Source organism: Peromyscus maniculatus, chromosome 9 (genome assembly GCF_049852395.1).
Source record: "Peromyscus maniculatus bairdii isolate BWxNUB_F1_BW_parent chromosome 9, HU_Pman_BW_mat_3.1, whole genome shotgun sequence".
NCBI classification, from domain to species: Eukaryota; Metazoa; Chordata; class Mammalia; order Rodentia; family Cricetidae; genus Peromyscus; species Peromyscus maniculatus.
This window is the reverse complement of record NC_134860.1, coordinates 1,681,298-1,708,417: the sequence shown is the minus strand read 5'-3', so window position 1 is coordinate 1,708,417 and position 27,120 is coordinate 1,681,298. Positions and strand designations below refer to the sequence as shown.

Sequence of the window (27,120 nt, the reverse complement as noted above, 5' to 3'; positions counted from 1 at the left end):
AGGATAACTTACAGAAGTTGGTTTGCTCCTCTACATGGGTCCTGGGGACTGAACTTAAGGCACTGGAGTTGGCAGCAGGAGCCTTTATCCACTGAACCATCTCAGCAGCCCTACATTTATTTCTTCATAGGACTGGGAAAGTGTAATACCTTCCTAGATGCTGAAATAACTCCCAGATTTGTACAGTCTTTAATATGAACCGACACTTAATAACACCTAACAACAATAAGACAAAGGCGGATGAACACAGGTAGATGTTGAAGATGGAGGAACACACGATAAAATGGCTGCGTCCTCAAAAACTAAAGCATCAAGGTAGACAGCAATGTGAAGAGCTCAGTGTCCAATGCTGTGTGAGGACAGCAAGGAAAGTGGCCAGTCACCAGCAGGACTAACAGAATCTAAAAACACACGGAACAGGAAAGACGAGAAGTCCAGAAACAAGCGGAAAGAGGGATTCCACCTTGATGCGTTCCACAGAACGCATGTCCTGTGCCTGAACACAAACACATCCAAGTCACTTGTTTCCCCTCAGACCTTACCCAGGAGAAGGAGCACCTTCTCTGCCATGCCTGCCCATCTGCAGGACGTCACATTAAGACACTGTGGTCCTGATCTTAACTGCACTGTACCTCTTCCAGCACCAGATATTTCTTTGAAAGTCTCCTTTTTAGAGAAACAATACACACAATACAGGGTTTACTTCTTCTGGACTGGTGTTTTCTTTCTCGTCTTCTATAATTATTTTACACCAGATCACAAAGGCTGCTTTATTTTATTTATAAACAGTTCCATATATATTTAGAAGATAAAGATTTCTTATAAAAATAAAACCATTATGTCATTAGAAAATTTACCAATTATTCCTTCACATGTTATCTGTTGAACCTTTGAATTTGTCCAGTTGGAATACAATTTTACCATTTCATTTACTTAACTAGGATCATAATAAGGTCTGTACATAATAATGTGTGATGTGTTGCTGAGTGTTTTTAATCGATCAGTTCCTTCCCTACCTCTCTTTATTTGTAAATATATAACCTAATCTATATGATGGGGATTTTCCCCATGGGGAACTTGTTAACTAAGACTAGCTGAAGGCTTTCTTCGCCAAGTTGCTCCTAGACTTTATTACTTACAGTAAGATTCAAACTTCTGTTTTCAGAAAGATTGCTTCATTAGTTTATATGTGTAAGACAGGGTCATCATGCCGCCCAGGCTGGCCTCAGACTCATGATCCTCTTGCCTCCACTTCTAGAATACTGGAGTTACAGGCATGTATCACAGCTGTAGCTTTTTTTATTTGCCTCAGTTATTTCCCAGTGCTCGGTCAGTAATTGACAATCCCATCCCCGCCCTTTGGCCAGCAGATAAGCTGCTCCAGGCAACATTTCCTGTCCCAGACATGGATTCATCCACTTCTACAAAGCCCTTAATTAGGAAAATAGTAAATGTGGCAGCAGGAATGCTTACTGTTCCTGGATTATTCTTATTTCTAGAACTTTTCAAAGGTATGGCTAGAATATGCATTAGCATACATCTATTTATAATTAGCATATATCATCCTATATAACATTTAAGAAATATGCATATGCTTTTTTTTTTCGAGACAGGGTTTCTCTATGTAGCTTTGCACCTTTCCTGGAACTCACTTGGTAGCCCAGGCTGGCCTTGAACTCACAGAAATCCACCTGCCTCTGCCTCCGAAGTGCTTATTTTTAAGCATAAACTATACACCAAGTTCACCCAGATGCTCCAGTTCAATATGAACCATGGTGCTGATTAGACTGGCCTGTGCCCTTCCTCTGTCCTATGCCGAAAATCCAAATTCTCAATCGCACCAAGAGAAATACTTGATCCAGCTCTTCAAATAATCAACTCAGACAATAATATCCACACTACAACAAATGATGCAATTACCTAAGGTGCCTTAAGGAGTTTTTACATTTCTGTTTGTCCTCAAGTAACCCCACTAGAGATGAACATGTAGAAGACTCTGTTCTAAAGGTACTTGCAATGTACTGACTCCATGGTCATCCTCACTGTCCAAATTTCACCTAAAGGAAGCTTCTTTTTTCTTCCTATTTAAGGATTATGTTTCAGGATTTAATTTGTCTTTGAAAATATATAAACTATTCTCACAGTTCAAAGATAAATTTATAACATGAGGTTCATTCAAAACATCTAGGTTCCTGGGCTGAAGAGATGGCTCAGAGGTTAAGAACACTGGCTATTCTTTCAGAGGACCAGAGTTCAATTCCTAGCAACTACATGGTGGCTCACAACCATCTGTAATGAGATCTGGTGCCCTCTTCTGGCCTGCAGGTGTATATGCAAGCAGTACACTGTATACTTAATAAATAAATAAATAAATCTTTAAGAAAAAAAAGTTTTGGGCTGGAGAGATGGCTCAGAGGTTAAGAGCACTGCTTGTTCTTCCAAAGGTCCTGAGTTCAATTCCCAGCAACCACATGGTGGCTCACAACCATTTGTAATGAGATCTGGTGCCCTCTTTTGGCTTGCAGGGGTATGTGCAGACAGAACACGGTATACATAATAAATAAATAAATCTAAAAAAAAATCTAGGTTCCATCCCTATAAACTCCATCCTATGCCCTCCCATATGTATTGATTAATTTTCTGAGTTGCTTGCATTCATACAGATATGGTTCTAGCCCTTCAATTTCACACATACACAGGCATGCCCTGCCCTCTTAATTGCCTGCTGTTCTCTCACTTGACAGTGTAGTCTAGAAACCATCCCTTATCAGTATACCAAAACCTCATTGTGTTTTGTATAGCTGTACAGCACTCCATCTTATAGATCACCATGATTTATTGAATCAATCTGATCCTGGTAGATAGATATCTTGATTATTTCTAGTGTTTGCAGATATGAATCATGAATGTTGGGTGTTTTCATATTTTTGTCAATGTATCTTTGAGATCTATTTCTAGAACTGAGATTCCAAAGCAAAGATGGAAAATTTGGTAACTGTTGCCAAATTTGCTCAAGGGGATAACCATTCTGCTTTAAGACCATCATTATTGGAGAGTTAGTTTTCTCCGTGGTATTGCCAACAGAAAACACTTTAAACTTTTGGACTTTTGCCCCATCAAATGAAAATGACTTTTCAATGTAGTCTTAATATGCATTTATCTCAAAAACACTGGGTACATTTACATTCATTTCTCTGTATGCTGACTGCAGATCAGAACTACTATTTTACAGTGCCCTTGGCTCTTTGGTTATATATATTCAAAACTCTCATTCATTAGAAATGTGAATGCTTTATCTATTATAAAATTTTCTAAGTTGGTATTTATATTCAATAATTTCCATATGCAAAATCTGTCACCAAGTTTATCAGTTTTAGACATTGCTCATATAAAATGATTTGTAGGAGGCTGAGAAGTTGACTCCATCAGTAAAGGGTTTACAGTCATGAGGACATTGATTCAGTCTCCAGCACCTACACAAAAAATCAGGGTATAGCATTATGGCTTTGACATCCCAGAACTGGGGAGGTGGAGACAGAAGGATTCCTGAGACTGACTGGCCAGTCTTTGCCAAATTGGTAAATTCAAGTTTCTGTGAGAGACCTTGTCTCAAAGGTAAAGAAAAGAGGAAGACACTTGACCATGACTTCTCACCTCTTCACACATGTACACACACACACACACACACACACACACACACACACACACACACACACACACCAGACAGATACACAGATAATAAATAAACAAAAATAGAATGATTGGTAGTAAAGGATATTTTTTCTAATCTCATATTTTTCTCCTAGTACTAACACAAAACAGTGCCTAAGCCCAGGCACCTCTGTACAAGATAACAACAGCCCATTATTAGTTCTAGCAAGTATTTTTATATGTTTTAATTGAAACAGAATTACATCACTTTCCCCTCCCTTTCCTTCTATCCCCTCTTAATTATCTTCCCTGAAGCCCTTCCTGTGTCCACCCAAATCTCAAGTTGATAGCCTTTTTTGTTTGATTATTATTGTTGCATACATATATATGTACCAACACATATAAATATAACCTAATGAATCCAATTTTGTTGTTTGTGAGTATATGGATTCAAGACTGAGCACTCTGCACTGGACAACCAATAAGGGGCCTCAACCCTGGGAGATCCTAATTCTCCTTCTCCCAGGGTCATTAACTACCTATAGTTCTTTGTCTAGGTGTGGGACCCTGCAAAATTTTACCACTTCCATGTTGACAAGTTCATTAATATTGTCACTCCTCAGGTCTCATTTATGCAAGCACTTCTCAATGAGACTGTCTCACAGCAGACTTCCTGGTACTCTGGCTCTTACAATCTTCCTGCCCTCACAGCATGCCTAACACGTGATAGGTACCTTAGAAATAACTTACTGGAGATACAAGGAGGTTACCAAAATGATTCTGTATCGCCATTTCTGTATCAAAATGCTTTGTCTTTCTCAGAAATGTGTATAGTGTGTCTGTGTGCATGACACACACACAGAGAGGGAGTAGGAAACACAAATGTGGATTAAGATTTTTCAAATGGTTAAAATTGATGTAGCAAGTTAATGTAAAATGTGCTTCCTGCCTGTGGATGGAAATGAGGTTGAAGAGCCGATGCAGCCTCACCCATGTCCTCAGAGACAGCTGGGTCCCCCCTCCCCTGCTTGGCCTTTCCTACTCTCTGAAGGGCTGCAAAGGTGCTCACCCATTGCTGACATTGCCATGGGCAGATTTTCTGGCAGCCAGCATGGCTGGTACCCAAAAAATCACCCTCGGCAAATGAGTTGGATTCTCTCCTGTCACAGTTGAGAAGATGTTACAACTCCAAGTTACAGTCTGTTCCACTTCAAATAAACAACTACCAAGTAATACCGAAGGGAAAAAGTACTACCTGATTAGAAGGACTTGAGAAATCACCTACATCTGAAGATATCAGGTAAAGCTTGTCATACAGGCCTGATGACATGAGTTCAATCCTAGGATCTCACAGTGGAAAGAAAACCGTGAGAGTTGACCTCTGACCTCCACAATGAACACCATGGTTCATGCATACATGCACTCTCCCCGACTCACATACACACTAATAATAATAAATCAAACTTAAAATTTTAAGTTAAATGCCAAAAATTTTGTAGGCTTCAATATATTTTGTTAAATAAAACTAACATCCTAAGGGTTCAAATCTTGACAACTTACTACCTTGACCATATTCCCTAAAAAAAGAAAGAAAGAAAGAAAGAAAGAGAGAGAGAGAGAGAAAGAAAGAAAGACAGACAGACAGACAGACAGAAAGAAAGGAAGAAAGAAAGAAAGAAAGAAGAAAAGAAGATCTGTGTGTAAAATAAATGTTTGTACTTAATTTAAAGGGAAAAATACATCTAAAAAGAAGTGCCGTCTCCCTGCAGAGGCCCCACCATGTGGTTTAACTGGGCCTTTGGGGTTGCTATGAAAATACACAGCAAAAATCTAATGGAAGCACTTGGGGCCTTCCTCAAGGGAGACGGGAAGTAGACATGAAGCCTGTACTAGACATCAGAGTCACATTCTAAACAGCTCTCCAAATGCAGGCTTACGGAAGGGGGAAAAAGCAGATGAAAATACTTAAGCAATCCTGTTTTCCATAGCATTCACTTTTAAAAAGGAAAACATGTAAGCTTGAAGGTTCTATTGGTGATGCTGTCACCCCCTTTAAATGGCGAGGCAGCTTCTCACAGACATGGCAAAAATATTTACCCCACTAACCAACAATCTACCAGTCTACTCATCTATAGACATGGATGTTCTCATAGATGACTGATTAACTGGATACCGTCACTTCCATTCACAAGTTGTTACAGGCAAGGTCTTTACCAAATAGACATATAACCAGCAAAAGTACTAATGATCTATTGATTTCCTCTCAAAGAAAATAAAAGAGCTCTGATTTGCTATCTCTCTACTCCAAAACAATGGCTGATGATGATGAAAGGATTTAATGCAGAAATTAAAATGATTCAGTTATCTTAATTACATGTTTGGCCACCCGGGTCAAATAATATCCCCACAGGCTCGAAAGGGGAGGCCAAATTCTTTTGTTCCAGTAAAAAAAATAGGTTGCTCAAAAAATGCCTACAATGGCTAGGGCTTGGAAAGTTTTTGATTAAAAAGGGATTTTTGTTGGAACACTTATAATGAGATTTGAGTCGCAGTAACAATATAAAATTGAAAGCAGAATTACATACAAAAAGAGTAGTGTAAAATAGCACTGTTTTAGTACAATGGAAAATAAGGTGTTTGTGGTTTTGCTCCATAAATTCTGTGTTGTCTGCTCTTATGTACTCCTTCTTGGCCTTTCTCTGAATAGCCATTCTGATTTCCAAGGCCTCCTGGACCAGATTCATTTGTGGTGGGGAACCCCCACAATCAACATCTCTGAGGCTCGACTTTCTTCCTCTGTTTTATTGGCTTTTCAGGACTAATTCGGGGGCATGCATCACACTGGTGTTCAGTTACAGGGCAGACAATGAATTTTCCTAATCCATTTAGTGTGCTGACAGAGCCCTGTTCACAATTTATAGAATTTCCTTTTAGACATCTACCTATTTCACAGTTCATTAGGATTCAAACTGAACACCTGTGTTTATAAAGTCAGAAGCAATTTCATCCTAACAAGGTGTTAAATAAGGCATTTTCTGAGAACTCGAACAACAACTGTACTAGACTCTGGACCTACGGAAGGGAACGATGTCAGCAGCTATCCATGCTCTTCTAATGATCCCGAAACTGATGTTCAACGGCCACAAAAAGTTTTCACTGCAGCTCATGATGGTCCTTGCATTCCACTTTGTTTCCTTTGCCACAGTTTTTCCTGTTTGTACCTTATGAAAGCTGGCCGCCTAATTCAGCAAGACAGTTAAAAATCTATAAAACAGCTAAAACCTGTAGAGAACCAAGTCAACCCCTTTAGCCAGTTCCTTCTCTGGCTAGATACAAGGCTACTTTCAACACTCTGGGTCTCACAAATCCTGACCTTGACTCATTTTTATGTGACCCCAAACTTTTGACATAATTAATAAAGAGAGAATCAAAACAAAGCCTGTAGACATTGGGAGAAGGGAAGTGTGGTGTTTGGTGTTCCCATCATTCACGCTCTCAAAATGGGAATGGGATGCACTTGGCAGAGGTGGTGACCCCCATAATGACTGTGGTTCCCAACAGTTCTTTTCCTATTGGCAATAAAGCATTCTGCAGACCTCCCACCTGTGGCCACCATGATAGTTACTGCTCTGCAGGTCTACGTCTTTTTCTTGCAGTTAAAAATGTTATCAATAAAAATTTCAAACGATGCCTTTCCCCACCAAATAAAAACATTTAAAAATGTGAGCCCAATAAGGGGATTGAACTGGAAAAATATAAATGACAAGAGGACTTTCTGTGTGTGTGTGTGTGTGTGTGTGTGTGTGTGTGTGTGTGTGTGTGTGTGTTTTCACCAAGTCTCTTAATTTATTCATTCTAAAGACATTCCTTGCAAAACTTAAAAAGAGAACACTGTACTCACGGTGGCAAAGGGTAAGAAAGCCTGCAAAGCCTGCCTGGCTTGTGTCCTAATAACTGTTTAAAAAAGCACCTGCATTTGGAAATGCACTGAGTAAGCAGGGCAATCAGCAAAAGTCTATCTGAAGAAAAGACAGTAACAGTCTGAACTGAAGTGGGTAGAAAATAACTTCCAGGCAACGAGGGCAGGAAGTGAGAAGGGAAGGAAAAGTCCTTCCCTAGAAATCCCACATAAAATATATATTATGACAAATTGATTTTTTTAAAAAAAGACAACTACTCTCTTGTTCCAAGCTTGTGGATCTTAAAGACTGAGTAGTTCTTGAGCATGCAGAATTAATTGTCTGCAAGGTACCACAGTGCATGTACCTAGTCTCACAACCTTAGAGGCTATACAATGTTCCTAACTCCCTGACACAACAACCTTCATGTCACCAGAAAGTGTGGTGGAGAGCCTGTCTCAGCACCAATAGACTAAGGAATAAGGACATGTACTCTTTTATCCATTTAACATATTCATTGTTAGAAGTGTGGTTTTATGAGTCATCTTGAAAAATTATAGCCCAAGTTTGCTCCATGGTCAAGTTATCACACTGAGTCACTGGTGACTCAGACATTGAGAGATGTTACCATGAGCTGAGAAAACACCTCCTCCTTCTACCAGCACCTTCCACAAGCTCCCTGGAATGATCATGCCACTTCTGCTAAAACTCCAACACATTATTCACATTACAAAAGTACAAACTGTGCATCACAGAAGATCTAAGGAGCACCTTGCTCTCCACACAGAGAGAGCACAGCAATTAACTTCATGCATTCTTTTACTTGTTTGTACACAGAACAAATGCACATGCATGCACCCACGCACACACATGCATGCATACACACACACACACACACACACACACACACACACACACACCATAAACATCTTTAAAGAAATAAAAATATTATACAATGTAAAAATAATAACATCTCTGAAACTTTAAGCAATGGCCTTATTATTGTGGCCATAGTGTTACCTTGAAGATTCAAGCCCTTTCTTAGCCAAGACAATGTCATGCCTTGTGACCTCATGGACTCGTATATTAAGACATGATTATAAAACTTCACCAGGTCTCTGTGTGAGACCTCCATCCACTAGGATCCTCAGAGGAAGCAGTTTGCTCATGGTGAAAATAGTTCAAGGATCCCAGTCACTTCATTCACCATCTTTGGATCTGACTGTCTTTACCTTAAACAGGAGCAACTTGAATAGTGATTTCATAGGTGATAATCCAGGTTTAACTCAAGCCACATTGAAAACACTAGTCTGTGGTTTCTAGAACTCACTTTGGCAGCCACAGAACACTGACCAGACATTTTGGTAATCAAACTACATGGAAAAGCCCAAGACCAGAAACTCCTGAAATGATGTGTTCCCTATTGACTAGCACCATGAAGATCATAGATGCTCAATAAAGATCCCTCAAATTATACCACTATTTCGTCATGTAGACAAGCTGAAGGAAGGGCTGAGTGGAAGACAACAGCCGGCGGAAGTATCTTCAGGCATGTGCAGTAAAACCCTGCTGTACTGAGGCTAGGAGAGTCTGCCCCTCCACATGCACAACACCTTTCCTCCAAGACATGAGCCAAACAGGTCAGGTTTTTCAGAGTAACTGTGACGGCATCAGCTTCAATTAGAGTACACATAAGTAGACATTTTGAATAGTTTGCAAATATTAATTTCCTAGGGAGCTAGTTGTTTATATATTTATGTCCATCTTCTTTTCTTCCTTTACTTAGCTGCTCTTAGACAAGACAGAAGATTAAGTCTAACTAAGAGTCTAGATGGGATTACTGGTAACCAGTGACAGTGAGATTGCTGGGAGTTTATACCATTGTAAACCAGTTCTCCACCATCTTGTGCTGAATACAGTCTGTGCCCAGCAAGAGCAGTGTCACTGTTGTATCACAATGACACGAAAAATGCCCATACCATTTATAGCACAAAAATAATGTTTAAATAAATATTTACTTACATGAAGTCCATAGAGAAGAAGTCATTAATCTTGGAAGACCTTTGGGGAATCTATAAGCTACCAGAATCTATACATACTACTGCATGTGAATGTAAGTGTATGTTTGGCAAGAGGAATTTTTCTGGAGAGATGGTCCGCAGATTGTATAATGTTCTTATCTGTGTTGATTACATTATGAAAAGAAAAGCTATGGACCTTTGCTATGCATTTCACCACCCTACCCAGCATATGTTGCCCTTTGCCTGCTGGGGCACAAAACCCCTATATTCCTTGTTAGTTAGCAAGTACTCAGACATATAGATCACCTCGCAGACCTATCTGCAACATAAATTAGTTAAAAAAAAAAAAAACCTTGGATGTTGTGTGGCACTACAACATATCTTCTAGAAAGGATGTGTAAGAATTGCCATGACAAGTGGTTCAGTAATCATGCTGAGTAGAAGAGGATGCTCTACAAGAGAGCAGAAACAAAAGTCTTAATTTAGGAACAGAACCAATAGTCACTTAGGTAGTACTTTTTTTCTCTGTTGGGAGATACAGAGCCCAAACTGGCCATCATCTATAACCAGGCAGGGCTCCTAGCCATGGGACTGAGACCTCAATACAGCCACAAAACATTCAACCTACAATCTGTCCTGCCTGCAAGACATGCTGGGGCTATGGTGGTACAGAACTTGTGGGAGGGGCCAACCCATGACTGGTCCAACTTGTGGCCCTTACCATAAGAGGGAACCCAATCCTGACACTGCCTTGATGGCGAGGAACCAGAGCCAGGACTCCCCCCAGAGGCCCAGGATAGAGCCAAACACGACTAGAGAAAGAAAAGTCAATGAAGTGATTCTTAATGATATTCTGCAGTACTCATAGGTCGGTGCCTAGCCCAGTAATCATCAGAGGGGTGTCATCCAGCACCTGATAGGAGCAGATGATAGCATCTGATAGGAGCAGATGCAGAGATCCACAGCCAAAGACTAGGTAGAGCCAGGGGAACCCTGCAGAAGAGGGGGATAAAATAACTGTAGGAACCAGAGGGGTTCAAAGACACCACAAGAACACAGGCCACAGAATCAACTAAGTGCGGCCCACAGAGGCTCACAGAAACTGAAGCAACAAACACAGATCCTGTATGGGTCTGAGCTAGAGCCTCTGCATATACCTTATGATTGTATAGCTTGGTGTTCTTGTGGGACTCCCAAAATTGGGAGTGGGAGGTATCTCTGACTCTTTTGCTTGTATGTGGGACCTTTTTCCTCCTACTGGGTTGCCATGTCCAGCCATGAGATGAGGGTTTGTACCCAGTCTCATTCTGTCTTGTTAGGCCATGCTTGGTGGATATCCCTCAGAGACCTGCTCTTTTTTGGGGGGGGCATGGAATGGAGGAGGGTTGATCTGGGGGAGATGGAAGGTAGAGAGAGGGACTGGGAGGAGGGGCAGGAAGGAAAACTGTGGCCAGGATATAATATAGGAGAGAAAAGTACACATTTAAAAAAACATTAAAAGGTAACTGGATTGAACTGTAAAAGTCTGTGGTCTATAAACACACAGGCTAAAGTTTCAGAAGAAACTCACAAAGCTAAAATAGAATAGATTAGAAATAATTTAACTTTTTCAAGTGTCCTAGCAACCAACAGCAACAACACTAGTAACAATAACAGCAATACAGGAAACTCAACTTGCAGTTGGAACACTTTACTACAAGCAAGGAACATACTTTCCTGAATTCTGTATTCAGATCTCCCGCATACATACATATATGTTAACAGGGAGATTCATGCACATCTACATACCTCCCACTTCGAAACATTGTATTCCTTCATTTTTAAAAAATGTTTTAATTCCAACTGAAATCAATGCTAGGACTTTATCCTTCCTATTTTCTGGTTGTCTTGATAATTACAAAAAAAAAAATCAAGAAAGAACACAAGTCAATTTATTAGTACCCAACCGCTAAGAAGAGCATGCACTGCTGGATGGATGAAGTAAGCCAGTGTGTAGGAAACATTAAGGGGAATACAAAATAAGATGTGGCTGTGGGGTCCTTTGAAGCTATTTTAAAAAGTAAAATGTTATGTTAAGACTCATGTGGTGTATCTCTGTACATATATAATTATTATTCCACTGATTTATTGCACACATGTCAAAGAGCGCCTGGGTATTTGTACAAGTTAAAACAAACCAACCAAAAAGCCAAGCCACATAGCCACAAACCCAGACAACTTGCCTCCCACCTCTCACCCCACCCTTCGTCCTCCCACCTCCCAAACACAAAGGTCCTACTTGCAGAACCTTCCTTACAGAGAGGAACTATTATGCCAGTTCAGCTGTCATGTAGAGTGTGTTCCACAGGAATAACCAGCCATAGCTACCATTTATACTGTATTGCAGATATATAGCTAAAGCCAGCTGGCAGCACAGATATTCCAGAGGAGCCGAGACTCTACCCATTCTCTTTGGTTCTGGCAAGCTATTTGGAATGAGTCAACAATAAAACTGCAAACAACTGTCCCATGTCACCTCTTCTGAGAATGAGCTCTGCATCCCTCAGATGTGTTTTAACTCACATCTTTCAACGTAGGGCATGATGAGATGGAACATATCTCATCCAGTAACCACTCTTCCATTAAGCAAGCACTCATGAGCTAGGGAGACTGTGGTTTTCCCGTTGAGCTAAAGAAAGGACCTAGCACTTCAATGTATTCTACCTGGTGCAACCCCTTGATTCAACAATTAGAGCTAATTTCAACTAAATTGCTTTCTTCGAGAGACGGCCATCATTAGGAAACTTATTCCTCTTTTTATATACACAGCAATCTTAATAGAAGAAAAAAGGCAAAAGAAAATTCCTTGGATATTTCAGCTGATAGACTTATTCATGTGACACTCTCAACTTCAAAGCAGCAGTGTGGAAATACCATCTCATTGTCCTCACAGGGAGAGTGACTTCGTTTCTACTTCAAAGCACCATCTCTTCATCGGGTCATTTAATTATTGAACATGGGACAGAAGCTGTCCACATGATGTCACCTCTGTCTTTTTCATGAAATATGCATGGGTCTACTTGAACGAAGGAAAACAGAAGGAAGGGTAGAGAGACTGCCATAGGCATCAGTATGAGGCAGTAAGAGGAGAGGCCTTTCTAACTGGCTTTTCTCACTCTTGCCTTCTGGAAAGGAACTGCCAGGGAACCGGGGTACCTGTTCAGGCAAGCAGGCTGCCTTGCTCATCACATTTCCTTCCACCCAACTCACAGTAGCGTAATTACAATAACCTTAAGACAAAATACAGATATGAAAAGGTGCTTTGTAAAGCAAAAGTTGTGCTTTTGAATAGGAGTTAGCAAACTACCTGGCCTGTGCATAATATGGAAGCAAGAAGGAGCCCTGACTGGACATTCCAATGCCTGCTCATGCGACTTGCTTCACAGAGATCACACTGCAAGTGTCAGCAATTATTTTCCACAAAAGATGAGATAGTAAACACCATCAGCTCTGTGGGCCACGCTGGCTCTGTAATGACTGTACGACTCTGCCATTGGAGCAAGAAAGCAGACATGGTGAATAATAGACATGGTGGGTCCTAATAATATTTGATAAAATCAAGCAAGGGGCCAGGTTTGGATCCCATCAATCCTGTTCTAAATTGACAACTAACTGCTAGAGAGCAGAAATGTTGAATAGAGCAGGCATTAGCCATGTGACACTACTAAATGTGTAAAACATGGTTACAGTGACTGAAGAGCTACATTTGAAATTTCGCTAAACTAGTAACTTTAAATATCTTTGTGTGGCTAATGGCTCAGTACTGAACAGCAGAGTTCTAGACACTCTGTACTGATGCCCCGTCAAATGAGATGAAAGTCATCTTCCAATTTATGCCATAAATCCATGCACCTTTGCATAAAATGCCTGTGCATTGACTGAGGGCACAGACCTACTCAACAACCAGACTAATTCCTAAGGCAAATGTAACTCCTCCTTACCCACTTTCAGGTCTATCTATACAAAGACAGGATGCAAAGAGCCCCTGGAGAACACACATGACAATGTCGTTGCCTTCTCCCAAACTTACCCACAAGGCACTGACTGAGCACACAAATCGGCCTGGTTTACCACCTTCTTGGCTACATTGCCTGTTGCCCTGGACAGCTGTTTTATTTATACGACGACAAGTGTGTGTGCTGCATTTTTTATAAAACAGAATGGAGTAATCCAACCAGAAGAAGCAGGAAAAGAGGATAATAACACATGCAGTGGGTTTTTTTTTTGGGGGGGGGGGTTGTTGTTTCTCTAAGTATGAAACAGAAATAGCAGAGCAATATTTCCTTTCAGAAACATACAATGGTATTTTCTTCATCAGAAAAATTACTAAGAAATCACCTTTAACAAATGACATCAAGTAATGTATGGGCTAGTCTAATCATTTTATGATTTGATGAAATCTAATCATTCCAGATCCAATTCCTTATAATTCTCAAATCCAAAATAACAACAACAACAACAATAATAATAATAATAATAATAATAATAATAATAAAATGCTCTAAACAATGGAAAAAATAGAATAGAAAAAAATCTAAATGTGAAACAAACTCCTTGGGTGTATAACATGACACAGCCAACAGGAGACAATGAGCCCAGTCTTCATCCATAATTATCCCACTTCAGTGTGAGACTGTCTTTCCCTGCAGAAGGAGTCACATGTTTGGTCTAGAGGATTGCTGCAATCTCAGTTTTGTGTGTGTGTGTGGGGGGGGGGAGTCACAAAGCTATAATACACATAACAGGCATTGGGTTTGAAAAAATCCAAAATTCTGTGAATCCCCAAACACATCTGACCCCAACAGTTTTGGGAAAGTGTTCTCCAGAACACCTCTCAGAAAGAACACCATATATACACGGCGAAGTGTCCCTGCTCTCCAGGGCCCCAGACAGCACCTTACCTCTGTCTGAAGGATGGCAGCCCTCTGTTCTTTGGCAGTAAGCGACTCTTTGAGCACTTCAATGTGTTGCTTGCAATCTGAATTTTGATTGCTAAGGGTTTCAAGCTTTGTTTGTAAGGCAAGAAGTTCTGACTCCTTCTTGGAAAGTTCCTGCTTCAGCTGGTCAATCTGGAAAACAAAACAATGGCAAAATCAGTTTACCCTGCTCATTTGTCCATTTCAATAGCCAGTGGATATGGATCCAGCAGGAAATGCCATGAATCTGCTTCAAGAGATGGTCTGGAAGAGGCCCTACAGAGACAAGTAGGGAGGTGGATGCCTTCCAGCTCACTCAGAACCTGGGTCTGCAAGGTGCTAAAGCCTACTTGTCTCTAAAACCCGGAAGTCTACTGTCATTATGCAGACCATGGTGAGGGAGGGGCAACCTGGCTATTTAACCCAAGATTCAAGTCCACAGTAGAGACAGTGACTCAAGGGGGTCATCGGAAGACAATCTTCCAAAGGAAAAGTAATTTAAGGCATTTTATTTCTATTAAACATACAGGAGACAAAAGAACCTAGAATACACATAAGGTGTAAGAAAAAGCAAAGCAAGAAGCACTCATCATTCAAGTGACCAAATGTAAAAATAATAATTACAATCAATCCTGTCAAAACCATCCCGCATCTATCTCCCTCTAGCCCTCTTAAGAAATGTCACTGAATTCTGAGATCATTTTTTTTTAGTTTTATCATTAACTTTTTCGTCCATACAGAACATATTATTTTTTCATATTTTAAAAGTTTGTGTTGCATATACCTTAAGGGTTTATGTGCTAGTGATTAAATCATGTCCATGTTAAACCCACATACATAAAATTCAATCCTTTTTCACTTACAAAGAGCATTCCACTGCAAGCATCCACTTCAACTTATTTATCAGCTCTACTACTGACGTGGTGTTTGTTCTCGATTTTTAACCTTTACAACAGTGCTACTCTGAAAATATATAAAACATGGTCATATAGCTAACGTCTTCTCAAGGTTGCATCCAGGTGTGAAGTTACTGGACCATGTAGCATGTATGTCCATCTTAGTCACTGTTCTACTGCTGTGAAGACATGACCATGGCAGCTTTTATAAAAGAAAGCATTCTGTAGGCATACACTTACAGTTTCAGAGGTCCATTATCCTCAGGGCAGGGAGCATGGCAGCATGCAGGGACACATGGAGCTGGACAAGGAACTGAGAGCTCTACATTTGGAGCTGCAGGCAGTGGGAAGAGAGTGAAACTGGACCTGGCTTGGGCTTTTGAAACCTCAAAGCCCATACCCAGTGACACATGTCCTCCAACAAGGCCACAACTACTCCAACAAGGCCACATCTCCTATTACTCTCAAGTCATGCCACTTGCTGATAACTAAGCATTCAAATATATGGGCCTATGGGACCATTCTTATTCAAACCACCACATTCTACTCCCTGGCCTCCACAAGCTTATAGCCATAATGTAATGTATATAATAATTTAATGTATATCATATTATAAAATGCATTTAGTCCAACTTCAAAAATCCCCATAGTCTATCACAGTCTCAACAATGTTTAAAAGTCAGCTCAAAGTCTTTCTGAGACTCTTAGCAATCTCTTAACTGCAACCCCTGTAAAATCAAAATCAAAAAGCATATCACATACTTCAAACATACAATGGCACAGAATATATATTACCATTCCAAAAGGAAAAAATTGGAGCATACCAAAGAAATACTGAGCTAAAGCAAGACTAAAACCAGCTGGGCAAACTCCAAACTCTGCATCTCCATGTCTGATGTCAAAGTGTTCTTGAGATCTCCAACTCCTTTCAGCTTTGTTGACTGTAACACACTTCAGCTCTCCTTAGCAGGTATTCCACCACTCTGGCATCTTCAACATCTTAGAGTCTCCAATACAATCCAGGCTTTACCTTCACAGCTTCATACAATGTCTTCTCTGAGCCTCCATATAGGGAAATCACTGACACATGCCTGGTCTCAGCAGCTTTCCTTAGCAGCAGAGGGAGATTCCATAACCCCTTTCTTGTATCCTTCACTCTAAAGTCAGAACCAATCGCTTCTCGGCCTTTTGGCTAAGATCAAGTGTAGTATCTAAAGTCAGAACCATATGGCTGCCAAGTTATGATGCTTGCTGGGACTGGGACATGGTCCCTTATCCAATTATATCTGCATCAGCTTTCTGTTGTTGATGGTTTCCTTCACTACTTAAGCTTTTCGTTAGCTTCTTTTCACAAGTTGGAAGCTTAGCTAGGTGGAGTACGGTCCTGAGGTCACCACTCCCTTTATTCTATTTAGCATAAGAATCTTCTTTGAACTTTTTATTAGCTTGAGCAGTGAACTTAGCTCCATTACACTTCCTAATGCTCCTTTTTTTTTTTCAAACTATACATTTCACATTTTTCCTTGCTCAACTTGCTCCTTTTCATTATAGATCTACATCAAAGTAACCAATAATAACTACGCAACAGAGTCAATACCAGGCTGTCTTGAAATTTCCTCTTCCAACACCATGAATCCAAAACTCTTCAGTTTAACCTCAGGCAGATTTTTAGGACAAGGGCAGAAAGCAGTCACAGTCTTCCCTAAAATACCACAAGAACAGTCTCTAGGCCACTTACTAATATTCTTCCCCTCTGAGACTTCTTGAGTTGGGCCCCAACAGTTCAAACTGCCTTCAGCATTGTCTTCCATGCTCCTATGTGGGTGACCCATTATCCCCTGCTTAAAGTGCCCAACCGCTTTTCTAGTATAAGTCCCAGAGTCTTCTATATTCCTCCAATAAACAGCATGGTCAGGCCTCTTCACAATACCCTACTCCTGATACCAACTTCTGTCTTAGTCACTGTTCTATTGCTGTGAAGAGACACCATGACCAAGGCAACTCTTACAAAAGAAAGCATTTAATTGGGACTTGCTTACAGTTTCAAAGGTAAGTCCATTATCATCATGACAGGGAACATGACAACACACAGGCAAACATGGTGTTGGATAAGGACGCAAGAATTCTACATCCAGAACTCTAGGCAGCATGAAGAGAGTGACACTGAGCAAGTCTAGAGCTTTTAAAGCCTCAAAGCCTACCCACAGCGACACACTTCCTCAAACAAGGCTAAATCTCCTAATCCTTCTCAAGACATGCCACTTGCTAATGACAAAGCATTCAGATATGTGAGCCTATGAGGCCCTTCTCATTTAAACCACCACAACATCCTAATCTAATTTTACCAGATAAGACAAAAAAACTGTTTTCCAAAGCAGTTATATTCATTTGCATGACCACGAGCAGCTTGTAAAAGTGCCATTTCTCCATAGCTTTCCTGGTGTCCTATGTCACTACACTTTTGTCCACTGTTAGGAGCTGGGATAGATGATCTTCTGAGAAAACTTGCACCACGAGGTCCTTCTCTCTTCTTTATAACTGTCCCTCTTCCAAACCAGAAGTTGGGTCTGTTTTCCCACTCTTGACCTTGCACTGAACAATGATTCTGAATGGGGCAAAGGATCAGTACCTCTTCCTGCGCTAACGTAGAAGACAGCTCGCAGCCTCTATGACAATCCCAACTGGAAGTCTCTGCCTCCTGTTGGGATCCAGCTCACATGGTATAAAGTCATCAACCCTGTGAAAGTTCCACTATGTGGAAGTCCACACAAGCCACATAAAAAGGCCACTCAGGAAGAAGGGCCTGTCTTGTTCTAGGACTCAAGGGGAAATTTTTCAGTGTTTCATCATTTAGTTTGACATCTGGTTTTCACATGTGGAAAAATAATGTCATTTACTAACAAATATAGTAATTAGATCTTTGAAGATGCACTTTTAGGTTTGAGAAAGTTCTCTTTTATTACACTCATTTCAAGAGTTTCTTTAAATCATTAAAGAATGTTTAATATTATCCAACATTCTACCTCCATCCCATGCTTTCCTTCCTTTAATATGTTATAATGATTCACATCAATGGAATTTCAACATTATCTGTTACTTGTATTTCTATGAAAACTTCACTTAGTCACGACATATGATATTCTTCAATGTTAATGGATTCAGATTGCAGCAACTCTTTTAAGGATTTTTCATCTATGTTTTTGGGTAATAGTGCTCTGTTCTGTTCCTGTTTGTGCTGTGGTTTGGGGTTTTGGTATACACTTATCTACGGAAGCTTATTTTAATGTGCTTGGAGATCTTTTCTATAAAGCTGGATTATTTTTTATTTTGATGTTCATTAGAAAACACGAGCAAAAACATATAAAGCTGTAATATTTCCCCTACTAAGAATTCTACATTGCAACTAAATTTTCATATTAACTTAAAGGAAAATTTCACAAAACCTTCTTATCTCTTCTACCAATGGTATCTATGATCATACTTTCTCAAATTCTTTTCTTTAATGTTTCCTTGCTTGATCTCATCAGAAGAATGTCAAATTAAACCAAGAAATCAGAGATCTAGTTTTAGAAGTGCTGGTAAGACAAGTTCACTTTTGGGTTTTGCTCATCAATTTTTGCTCTGGTTTTTAGACTTTTTCCTTCCTTGTGCCTCTTTGGGATTATTCTGCTTATTTTTCTAAATTTATAAATTAGAAATTTATCTCACTAATTTTCAGCACTTTCCCCCATTTCCTTCTCCCTCGTGTGTGTGTGTGTGTGTGTGTGTGTGTGTGTGTGTGTAACTGGATTCACCTACACAAGGAAAATGTTGCTCCCAGAGATCATAGGTTTACCAAATAAAAAATCTCCTGCCAGTTGATCAGGAGTATACTAGAAACAACCAAAACAATGCAGACTATTGCCACTGCTCTGTGTTGTTCATCATATTGCTGAAGATACCACACATTTTGGCCACAGTACATGCAGAAATCAAGTTAATATTGACCAGAAAGTTTCCTCCCTGCTAGCGAGCTTTCATAGTACTAGAAGGATCTATGTAGGCTGCTTAGTTGGAAGAGTCATCAGCAGTCCTACCTATAGCCATACCTATAAGCTATAGTAATAATCGATGTGTCAAGACATGCCTAAGGATGAAACACTGGCATGAATGCCATGGGGGTAACCAATTCTTCTTCTGATTGAATTTGAGGCCCATTCCACAGGAGAAAACACATGCCTAGTACTATAATTATTGCCAAGCACTCCTGGTTGAGGAGCTCAAAAACTCTGGGGATAAAACTAGTACTAATATTTTGTTAATAGTAACAAATAGCACTCTAAATCCATATCTCTACACCCGTTGATTGGTGCCGTCCTCAAACCCTATCAGAAATTTCCTTTATGTGATGGATGAAGGTTAACACAGATGCTCATCGTGGTCAAAGTACAAAGTACTATGGAGTGCTCAGGCACAAATGGGAACTCGATATCACACTCCCTTCCCACAAAGCTCAGAGACCATCTTAGAAGACTGCAAAAGCCAGAGGTCAGAGAGGATCAAAGTGAAACAATGTATTTTGTACACAACAGAATCACCACCCCTATGACCTGAAAGCAGCTGTGGGTTGTCTACCCAAGACCTGAGTAAGATTGCACCAGTCAACATTTCAGCATAGATCAGAGAGGGGCTCATGAATCCCCATCTCTGAGGTGCTACTGACAGTTGATGGCTTTGGGGTGGAGGGAGGAAGAAGCAATGTTCTTTAAGGATGTGGCCTCTGGGAGGTTGACCATACTCCAGTGCATGGCCGGCCCCACACCCATGAGTATACTGGACTCAATGAGTCAAAAAAAAAGCATGTGAAGTTGTAAGGATGGTGGATCTGGATCTGGGCAGAGTTAGGGAGAGGAATGCAGAACAAATATGATAAAAATAATTGTCAAAATTCCCAAAGAATCGATCAAAATATTATACTAAAAAGAGAAGTCAAACATATTCAGCAACTGAGATGTGCATTATCCAATAGTAAGCCCAGGATCGGATAACTCATGAAATTGGAAGCTTACATTTTCAGTATGTTTTACTTTAAAAAGTCTGCTTCATCTGTTTATAGCTCACAGGATGTGTTAAAACTACCCACTGAATGATAAAATCATCAACTGCTTCTTGTAGTTCTCTTAATTATATTAACTTCAGAACTGATTTCTTTGCCTCGAAGACTGGAGCAGTTTTTATGGCAAGTATTTGACTAGTTTGCCCGTTTTCACTTTTAGTGTTACTTTGTGTGGGAGTGTGGCATGGTGTGTGGTGTGGTGTATGTGTATATGTGTGTACACATGTGTGTGTGAGAGGGTAAGAGTCAGAGAGAGGGGGTGGGTATATGTAGGATGCTGGATGGCTTGCCCTAACACTCTGCCTTACTCTTGAGACAGAGCCTCTCACTGAACCTTGGGATAAGCTGGCAGCCAGCAAGTCCTAATGATCCTCATGCCTCCCCTGCACAGTACTCAGGTGATGCACAATCACATCCTGCCTTTTATAGGGTGCTGATATCCTAACCCTACCTCGGGTATCTGTGCTCACACAGCAAGTACTCTTGCCCACCTAGGCATCACTCCAAAACTTCCATGTCTCTTCAGCCCTGTGCTTCTCTTTCCACTTGTAAACAGCAATCTCCACATCCTTTTATGTGTCTGCAAAGATCAAGTGGAATATTTATCACAACCACAGGATTTTATTTCAGTGCACCACCCAGGATTTCTCTATGCTATCCTTCCTTCCTTTCTTTCTTTTTTTTTTTCCGTTTCTCTTTCTGCCTTGTTTGAAATGACTTTTTTTCATTATTATTTTTTGCCATCAATTTAAAAGTTATACTTATATTTACATTTATTTTACTTAATTTATTTTAATCTTTAGGTTACCACTCTAGAAATTATAAAATTTATCTTTTTAATGTGTCGTCTTCGATATTATGCTTATCTTCTTCCTGAATACCATGAGGCTCTTCAACTCAGATCCAATCACCAGACTCTAGACAGATACTATTATGTCATTTAGTTCTGTCATGCTTTGATTTTAGTGACATTACTTTTTAAAAGATTTGTGTGTGTGTGTATGCATGCACATGTGTGTGTTAGCATACATGCATGTGGGTACCTATAGAAGCCAGAAAAATGTGTCAGATCCCCTTGTTTTGGAGTTAAAAATGGGTGTGCCCCACCTGATGTGAAGGCTGGGAACCCAGTTCTGGTCATCTGCAAAGCATGCAGTGACCTCAAGCACTGAGCCACCTCTCCAGTCCTGGGCATAATCACTTCTACACAGTCCACATTGGTTCTGATTTACTACACACTTACCACCACCTTTGCCTATTACTCATTCTGATTTTGTTTTGTGTTTTAAGACAGGTCCTTGTGTAACCCAGGCCAGCCTCAAACTTGTAATTCTCCTGCCTGCTGGGACTGCAGACACGCACCACCACACACAACTTTTGCACTCATCCCCGAATTAAGGAACACAGAAGCACATAACTGTACATCAGACATGTTGTTAATATCCAAAATACAGCTAAGTAGAAAGAACAACCAGTCAACACTTTAAAGTGGCATAGACTAAGGAAGAGAATGCTCAAAGACAGACAGGAGAAACGGGCAAGTGTGTGGAACTTGTTCAACATCACTAACTGTCAGAAAGATGCAAAGTACAGCCAGTAAGAAAGAGGGGACCTTCCCATTGCTGGTGGGAACACAAATCCATGCAGTGAGTATGGACAACAGTATGAAACACCTCAGAAAAATAAAAAATACAATGCTCATATGGTCCTGCAACCTCAATGTGAGGCATATAGCTAGACAAAGTGGGTTAGTATATTGAGGAGACATTTGCATTTCCAAAGTATATGGAAGCACTATTCATATTAGCCAGGAAACAGAAGCACACTGAGTGCCCAGGAAATAATGAATAAAGAAAATGGGACTATGTGTGTGTGTGTGTGTGTGTGTGTGTGTGTGTGTGTGTGTGTGTGTGTGTGTGTGTGTATTCAGCCACACACACACACACACACACACACACACACACACACACACACAAAGAAAGCTTGTTGTCAGGAACAGAAGGACAAATGACATATGATCCCACCTGTATGTGAACTGTGGAAAAGTTGATGTCATGTGAGCTGCAAGTCTGTTAGTGGTAACCAGACTCTGAGGAGAGGGAGAGGAGGAAAGCAGGGAAAACTTCCCCAGAGGGTAAGAAGCTATGGCTGGATATAAGGAATAAATTCTTTTAAAAACAGCTTTAGAGGCTAAAGCAGGAGAAATATAACTTTGAGGCCAGTCTAGGCTATAGAGGAGGAGGAAGAAAGAAGAGGAGGAGGAGGAGGAGGAGGAGGAGGAGGAGGAGGAGGAGGAGGAGGAGGAGGAGAAGAGAGATTAAAGAAAGAAAAAGAAAGAGAAAGAAAGAAGAAAACAAATGAAAAAATTCAGAAAAATGAAACTTTCTTGCTTTAGTGGGGTTTTATTTTTTAATAAAACCTTAATTCTATTATTTTCTTGAATATTATTACTTAACACTAAAACAATTTCTAGTTTAGAGATACTTATTATAGGGTAAAGAGACCTGTCACCAAGCATGGCAACTTTAGTTCAATCCCTGGGTAATGGCAGAAGAGAACCAATTCCTGCAGGTTGTCCTCTTTCCTCCACAGGAATACTGTAGCACATGCACACGCGCGCAAGCACACCCACCCACATCCACACACACAGATGAGATGGGGGGAGTTAATTTTAAAAAGAGAGTTCCTGACTCTGGGAACAGTGACTGTCATTCAGCGGTCTTCTGGCCACCAGAAACCACTGAGAAGCCAGGCTATCACTCCATATTCATGCCCCTAAAGGCAAGGGCTTCCCCCTACTTACTAACCACACCTTGCATAACTTACCATTTACTACAGTTATGCAACCACCATCACAAACTAACCTCAGAACATCTGCAACTCAGAGATAAAAATAACCCCGAAGAAGCCACTCTGTTTTCCACCTCTTGTTCTCAGCTCCATGCAGCCACAGACTACTTTCCTGTCCCTGAGCATTGTCATGTCCTGCACAGTTCGTGTGACTGCAGTAAACATGGGATTAATGGCTGGTTGCTCCTTCTGCACAGCATACTGCTTAGAGAATTACTCTGTTGTAGCACCTCACGCATCTCTATCACATAATAAGACTCTACCGTGTGACTATTGCTCATGTTACTTACCCACTCACTAGGCAGCGGAAACTTAGATATATCTACATTCTGACTATTCTGAACAACGGCACTAAGAACGTTTATGTATGGGATTCTGTAGACATAATTTCCACTTCGTGAATGTACACCAGGAGCAAAATTGTTAAGCTACAAGGTAACAAAATGTTTAGTATTTTGAGGAAATTGGTGGTGGATGTAGTTTTTGCTGTTGTTTAAGACAGTGTCTCCCACAGCTCTGCTTATCTTCAGATCCACTGTGCTGCAGAGGATGACTCTGAACTCCTGATCCTCCTGCCTCTGCCTCCCACCATGCTGCGCTAAGGAAACTTTACAGTCTGTGACACCATTCTTTCCCAACAGCAACATGCAAAACTTGACTTCTCCCGGGAACCCACTTACACCTACAGCACTCAACTTTGGGGACACAAATTCATGAAAAAGCCACTTGCCTGGGGCTTTGCAGCCGCTGGCTCAGGCCAGAGCGACATGCCACCAGAGTCCGTGGGCTAAGGAGTTGGCCAGAGTCAGCAAGAGTCAGCCACTCCTCCCCTCTCCCGGTGGATTATGGCTTTCCCTGGACCCCATCCTTGGGCTGCTGCCACACTAGGTAGCTGCCTCTCTTCACAGGCATCTGAATGGTCATTGTCAGCAGATTTGGTGAGTCAATTGGGATTTATTAAAGGAGGGAATTAGTTTAAAAAAAAAAAAAGACAGTTTTTTTCGCCACATTAAAAAATGGGAAACACTATTACAATGGAGGGAGTTAGGTCCCTGATAATACACTAGACAGTTTGAAAATGGAGCAATTAAAAGAGAGGATAATTAATGTAGATGAGATTTGTGTAATGTCAGTCATAAATATTTTTTGTTTGATCATTTTTGTTTTATCACTAAAAAGGTTGGTCAATATGAGTGCCAAGATAAAAGTTTAAGAAAAACTTGTTAAAAACAGATCATAGAGATATTCAGACCCAGATAAAGGAATTTAAAGGAGAACCAGTCTCGGCATTGCATTATAAGGTTCCAGAGAAACAGTCTAAGGCTTTCAAACAGCCAACCTTAGTCTATCCAGTAACCTTACAGGAACTGCCAAATGATACATATCACCCAGATTGCGGTCAAGCTGATTGGACTCCTGTGAAAATGTTAGATTTGAGGAGATTCAAGGAAGCGATAGTCTCATATGGCATGCATTCACCTTTTGTGAAGCAGATGTTAAACTCATGGTCAACTTGTAATAGAATTATCCCTCAAGACTGGAGAGATTTGGTTACAGCAGTTTTGGAGGCTGTTCCTCAATTACAATGGATGACCTAGTGGAAAAATGAGGCTAAGACCAGTGAACAACAAAGTAGGGCTAGAGGTATGGAAATCTCCCAAGACCTACTTCTTGGAGAGGGCAATTATGCTAATGTACAAAGGCAATCTCTATATGATGCCTACACCCTGGCTATAAGCTGCATTGCAGCCTTAAATGCTTAGGACAGAATTGAAGACATAGGAAAGAAAATTGAATTATTTAATAAAGTTATGCAGGGCCCAAAAGAAACCTTCACTGATTTCTTCCAAAGTTTGACTTCAGCAGTAAATAGAATGAAACCAAATTCAGAAGCTAGACAAATAATTATTGAATCTCTAGCTTTTGAAAATTCGAATGCACAATGCAAAAGTGTAATTAGGCCATTAAAGGCAAGATCAGCACCATTAGAGGAATGGATCCAAGATACAATCAATACTGAATCTCATGACTATGATGATGCTTGGATAGGAGAGGTGATTTCCAGAAGTTTGAAAAAAATCAAAATGTCAGGTATTTCAATTGCCATAAACAAGGTCACCTAAGAAGGGACTGTAAACAGGGCATTTCTAGAAACAATGTTTTTTTTTTTTCTAAGAATAATCCCAAAAGAATGCCCCTCCCTTCTGGAGTATTCAGAAGGTATAGCAAAGGCAGACATTGGACTAATGAATGTAGATTAACAAGGGACAGTTAAGGTAATATTGCCGAGGAACTTTGGGTGACTATCCAGGCAGCCTGATGTCCTTGTCGTTAGGTAACATTATATCTTTCTGGGATCTAACATTATATCAACTCTGATGGAGTTGAAGACTAAATAGTTATAGTTTTCCTTAGTTATAATAGAAAGTAAATTAGATACAAAACTTTAGACTCACCAAGTATTTTCTCTAATTTTGTCAAATACAAATGGATTGGATATTGTTACTGTAATTCTTAACAACTGTTTTTGTTTTACTATATTAAGGTAAAAAACCTTCCTTTTAATTAGACAAAAAAAAGGGGGGAAATGTAGTGGGATAATGCTCTTGTACACTGTAAAGGTTTGTCACTCAAATTGGTTAACTAAAATGCTGATTGGCCAGTAGCCCGGCAGGAAACATAGGCAGGCAACCAGACTAGGAGAATTCTGGGAAGTGGAAGGTTGGAGTCAGGAGTCACCAGCCAGATGCAGAGGAAGCAAGATGAGAATGTTGGACTGAGAAAAGGTACCAAGCCACGTGGCTAAACACAGAGAAGAATTATGGGTTAATTTAGGTATAAGGGCTAGTTAGTAATAAGTCTGAGCTACATGCTGAGCATTTATAAGTAAATATTAAGCCTCTGAGTCAATTATTTTAGAAGCTGCTGCCGAATATTTGGGAACAGGCAGGCGGGAGAGAAACTTCTGGCTATACACCTATTATTACCTGTCTTTTAATTTAAGCATTCTGGTGAGTGTCAATCAGACACTCACTGTAATTTGTATGTTTCCAATGACTAATGGTAAATACATAAGTCTTTACCTGCTGGCATAGATTTCTTAGCCATTCATAAATAACTTTTGGACAAATATTCTAGCTGTTTGTTAGAGACTTTTCTTTGCCTCTGAGATGATGTACTTCTACCATGATGCATATATCCATAGAGGTTTCTCTGTATGTACCCTTCTTATTTAGTTTGGACATACAGTTACCATCTGAAACCTTCACCTTGTCCAGAATGGCTACTAATAGTGATTCCCCCTAACACACACACACACACACACACACACACACACACACACCTCCCACTATGAGAGCTCTGATGAGGCTCAAAGGAGACCTTATTAGATACTATTTTTCTCCAAAGTCTTTCCTTTCTCTCTCTCTTATTTCATTTCTTCTGCTCTGTTTCCTAGCTTATTAAATCTCCCTTCTGCTATGGCAGATCAAATGTTTAAACTGCTGACTACACTTTTCAATTTCTGTTTTTATAATCTCCTGTTTCTAGGTATTTTATTTGGTTATCACAAAAACTGCTTGGTATTTTTAGAGTCTCTTGATCGATCATTCTTTAGATTTCAATCATTTACTTTATTTAAATGTAAAGAGCACACTTCACAGGCTGTGTCATAATTTCTGATTCTATTGTTTCCCCTTTTCTATTGTTTTTCTTGCAGATTGTATGATTTTAAAAAAAAGGAAGGAAACTTTG

General features: G+C 40.2%; 1 protein-coding gene and 1 pseudogene across 17 annotated transcripts in view; one reads left to right on the top strand and one right to left on the bottom strand.

The window, feature by feature from the left end:
• Erc2 (ELKS/RAB6-interacting/CAST family member 2) overlaps window positions 1-27,120 on the bottom strand; it is a 905,605-nt gene that overhangs the window by 569,148 nt on the left and 309,337 nt on the right. For all 17 annotated transcript variants that reach the window (XR_013042143.1, XR_013042144.1, XM_076544121.1 and 14 more), the window contains one exon: window positions 14,512-14,679. Coding sequence is in view for 15 of the 17 variants with exons in the window: in XM_076544121.1 (XP_076400236.1) it covers window positions 14,512-14,679 (168 nt within the window). In the remaining 2 variants the exon portion in view is untranslated. The remainder of the gene's footprint in view (window positions 1-14,511; window positions 14,680-27,120) is intronic.
• On the top strand, window positions 16,595-16,769 carry LOC121832492 (U2 spliceosomal RNA; annotated as a pseudogene).